This window comes from Caenorhabditis briggsae, assembly GCF_000004555.2.
Source record: "Caenorhabditis briggsae complete genome, chrV, whole genome shotgun sequence".
NCBI classification, from domain to species: domain Eukaryota; kingdom Metazoa; phylum Nematoda; class Chromadorea; order Rhabditida; family Rhabditidae; genus Caenorhabditis; species Caenorhabditis briggsae.
Genome location: NC_013488.2, coordinates 15,388,061 through 15,391,887, shown reverse-complemented (window position 1 = coordinate 15,391,887; position 3,827 = coordinate 15,388,061). Strand labels below are relative to the sequence as shown.

At 38.5% G+C, this 3,827-nt stretch overlaps 1 protein-coding gene across 1 annotated transcript in view; it reads right to left on the bottom strand.

Annotated features, from left to right (window-relative positions):
• Positions 1 to 2,246: 2,246 nt before the first annotated feature.
• The window catches only part of CBG04827, a gene marked incomplete at both ends in the record, with an annotated part of 2,227 nt that continues 646 nt past the window's right edge, over positions 2,247 to 3,827 (bottom strand). The window contains 3 exons of the mRNA XM_002637956.2: positions 2,247 to 2,948; positions 2,977 to 3,144; positions 3,194 to 3,265. Coding sequence (XP_002638002.2) covers positions 2,247 to 2,948; positions 2,977 to 3,144; positions 3,194 to 3,265 — 942 coding nt within the window. The remainder of the gene's footprint in view (positions 2,949 to 2,976; positions 3,145 to 3,193; positions 3,266 to 3,827) is intronic.

Sequence of the window (3,827 nt, the reverse complement as noted above, 5' to 3'; positions counted from 1 at the left end):
TTCTCCGAGAAATTGTTTCCCAGAAAATGTTTTCTTTGGAATTTGAAGGTCATCAGCTCCAATAGATATACGTCTATTTTTGAGGTCAATTATCTCGGTAACTGTAAGAAATATCTGAAATTTGTCAACTGATAAAATGAAGGAAATAATTTGACAAACATTTTATCAATTAGCAAATTTTTGATATCTATCATGGGAACCGAGATAATTGAGCTCAAGGTGCACGTATAGTGTGGGATTCTATGTATACGAGCAAATATGGTAGGCACACTTTGAGCTCAATTATCCCAACTCCTGTAAGAGAAATAGAAAATGTGTCAACTGACAAAACATTTCTGATATTATGTTAAATATTTTATCAGTAGACAAATTTTTGATATCTCTAATAGAAGTTGAGATAATTGAGCTAGAAGTGAACTCTTGGAGAAACAGTTCGAAAAAATAGGAAAAAATGAACAAAAGGAAATAAAAACAACAAAGAAAGCAAAAGGAAGAAGAATAATATAATATTAGATGACGTTGAAGAAAAAAGAAACGACATCGAGATTCTGAAAAAAAAGAATTCAGAAAAAATTATTGCTTCTTGCCCTCCTCTCTTCCTTCTAACACCACTAAACGAATTTATTGCAGTTGGGAGGGAATACTGTAGAAAAAAACGAAGTAGGAAGAACTTTTCGAGAGGAGAATTATATAAAAATAAGTGCCTTCAATTTGTGCAATATCTTTCTTTCTTTCCTTCTTTTTGTGTATCTTAAAAATAAAAACTGTACAATCTTCTGCAGAAAATTTTCTGAAGCGGTTCAAGAGAAATCGAAAGATGAGAGTAGGAAGTAGGCCAAAGAGCTTGGTATTCAAAATTTTCAAAATGTTCAGAATTCCGTAGAAAAATTCTAGTTTGAAGTCCCCGAAAATTATTCGTCATATTTTTGAATTTGGAGCTATTGTTTAAATGTTCCAGTGGAAGAAAAATGAGGTTTTTCATCTGAAGCCTATTAATTTGGTACAAAAATTCTAAGCTGTGGAAGAGAAGCGCCGGCGGCCGAGGCCGAAGGTCCCACAACGATAAATAACATCACCGAAAATATTTTAGTTTACGAATTCTCGGTTTTTTTGCGATTTACGAGAGAAACACTTATCTTCATTCAATTTTGAAAATTTTTCTGACCTTTTTGGTTTTTCAGCTATTTTTAAAGATTTTTTTCGATTTTTTCAAATTTTTTGAAATTTGACAGGATGTTGTTTGCAAAGATTACTGTAGAATTGTATTTTTGCAAACAAAATTACGTCATAATGCAGACAAAAAACTACAAAAGGAAATTAGTTTTTTCCACAGTAATCTACAGTAATATACAATAACCAAACACCGTTCCATCAAAATTCTAACGAAAAAACTGGAAAAATTGAAAAAAAAATCTTTGAAAATAGCTGAAAAAACCTAAAAAGGTCTAAAAATTCCCCAAAAATTGAACAAAAAATTAGTTTTTCTCTGGAAAATCGCTAAAATTGTAGGTTTTTTCTTGAAAAAACGATCAATTTTCTTATTTTCGCCCTTTTCCGCTTCTAACAATCGTATAGCAAAAAACCATTAAACTACTGTAATTCTTGAGCCCAGAAATCCTCAAAAAAAAAAAAAAAATAATAATTGATGCCTTCTCAAAATTGGTTGCGACTCCATTTCTGCACCTTCTTCTCCCTAAATTTTCCTCTTTGGTGCTCATTTTGATGTGTGGGAGAGGACAGTGTACTCTTTTTTGTTTTGCAAGAAAAAGAAGAAAATTGAAAGATTGAACGGAGAGAGAAAACACCAAAGAGGAAGTGGGGCAACGAAAATGATTGGTTTTGGTTTTTCGGGGGAAACATATTAGAAACAAGGGAGAGGTGTTGTTGTCTGGGAGAATTTGGAGCCGAAAAAAGTGTAAAAATGCCTGAAAAGCGAGGAGAACTTGTTTCTTTTGGCTCCAGAGCAAAAATATATAAATTTTCCCACTCTACTTAAATTTCGAACGCTTCGTTCCCTCATTAGTATTCAAGACCGGCTCCTTGGCTGAAAATAAAGCTTGCCAGGCATTTTGAAACCAATTGGGGAGCTCGGAACCGATCCGTAAGACGAAAATTCTGAAAATCAAAAAAAAAAAAAAGAAACATTTTCCAGAACCTGGATTTTCAAATGTCAATAATTTAAGAACTACATAAAAACCGGTTTATTTACACAGTAAACATATATTTGTTACAAGGGAACTTGGTTCCTAGTGTCCCTTGAAGGAATCGACGACTTCATGAGCCTTTTCCTTGGTTGCTTCCCAAGCACTTTCGATCTTGTCCTTGGCGGTTTCGAGAGGTCCGTGAGGCTGGCCAGTGGCTCTGTCTTTGACTTCGATGATCTTGTCCTTGACAGTCTCGAATGGTCCGTGAGGTTGACCGAGAGCTCTGTCCTTGGCCTCACTGCAGCGCTCCTTGTAGTCGTCTGCTTTGTCTTGAGCGTTGTCCTTAAGCTCCTCGGCCTTGTTCTTGGTTGCATCCCAAGCGTCTCTAGCAGCGTCCTTACCCGAGTTGTAAGCATCGGCAGCCTTGTTTTGAGCACTGTCCTTGGAGTCAGTAGCGTGTCCCTTGAAGGAATCGACAACATCCTGAGCCTTTTCCTTGGTGGCCTCCCAAGCACTTCCGATCTTGTCCTTGACAGTCTCGAGAGGACCGTGAGGTTGGCCGAGAGCTCTGTCCTTAGCCTCACTACAACGTTCTTTGTAGTCGTCAGCCTTGTCTTGAGCCTTGTCCTTGGCAACCTCCCAAGCTCCAGACACCTTGTCTCCGGTCTTCTCTTTAAGCGAATTGGCTTTGTCAGAAGCGTCGTCGCTAGCTGCCTCCTTGGCATCATGAGCCTTGTGCTTGGTAGCATCCCATGCATTTCCAACCTTGTTTTTGCAAGAGTTGTAGATGTCGCCGGCTTTGTTCTGGAAAAAATCATATTTAGAAAAATACTCCTTCTGGAAGCTTCTCTACCTCGACGTTGTCCTTGGCGTCAGCAACCTTGTCCTTCGTTGTGTCCCATGCGTTTCCAGCTTTGTCACTAGCTGCATGAGCCGCATCAGAAGCGGTTTTCTTGGTGCTGTCGTAGGCGTCGCCAATCTTTTCGCCAGCGTGGCTGAACTGAAAAGTAAACGGTATGAAAATGAGGTTTGTTTTGAAATCGGCTCACCGCTCCGGCTACTGCGTCCTTGGCTTCGACGGCGTTTTTCTTAACTTTCTCCATGTTGATTTGCTGTGAATTCTGGAAAATTGAGAAATTTATGTCATAAATACACTGAATTTTACTCACCGCAATTGAAGATGAGATTTGTTCGTTGGTCACAATCTCAGATGAAATCAAAGTGAATGAATGAGATTTCGAAAATCCATTGTGTAAACAAATTTGTTTACATTTTTCTTAAAATAGGTCAATTTGTAAACAAAAAGCTGGAAAAAGTTGTAAACAAAGTTGGCAACAGAGCGCAAAAGCCGAATTTCGAATTGGCGGGAATCATAAAAATTTGAATTTTGATAGAAAAAGCTCGGGAAACTACGATGTTTGGGTAGTTTTGGGGGCACGGAACCGAAAAATCGATGCGGAATTTCGAAAAATTCGACGAAAATGATGTTGTTTACAATTTCAAAAACTGGGGCAATTTGTCCGAGAATCGTACACGAGGAAAAGCCGAGCGAGCAATCCTTGTCCTTGACAGTCTCGAAAGGGAGACCCCGCAAATTCCGGGGAAAGAAAAAAACCGGGGAAAGTGGGCGGAGTCGAGAAAAACCGTGCGGCAAAACCGTGCCAGAGTTGCAATTTAGGCTCC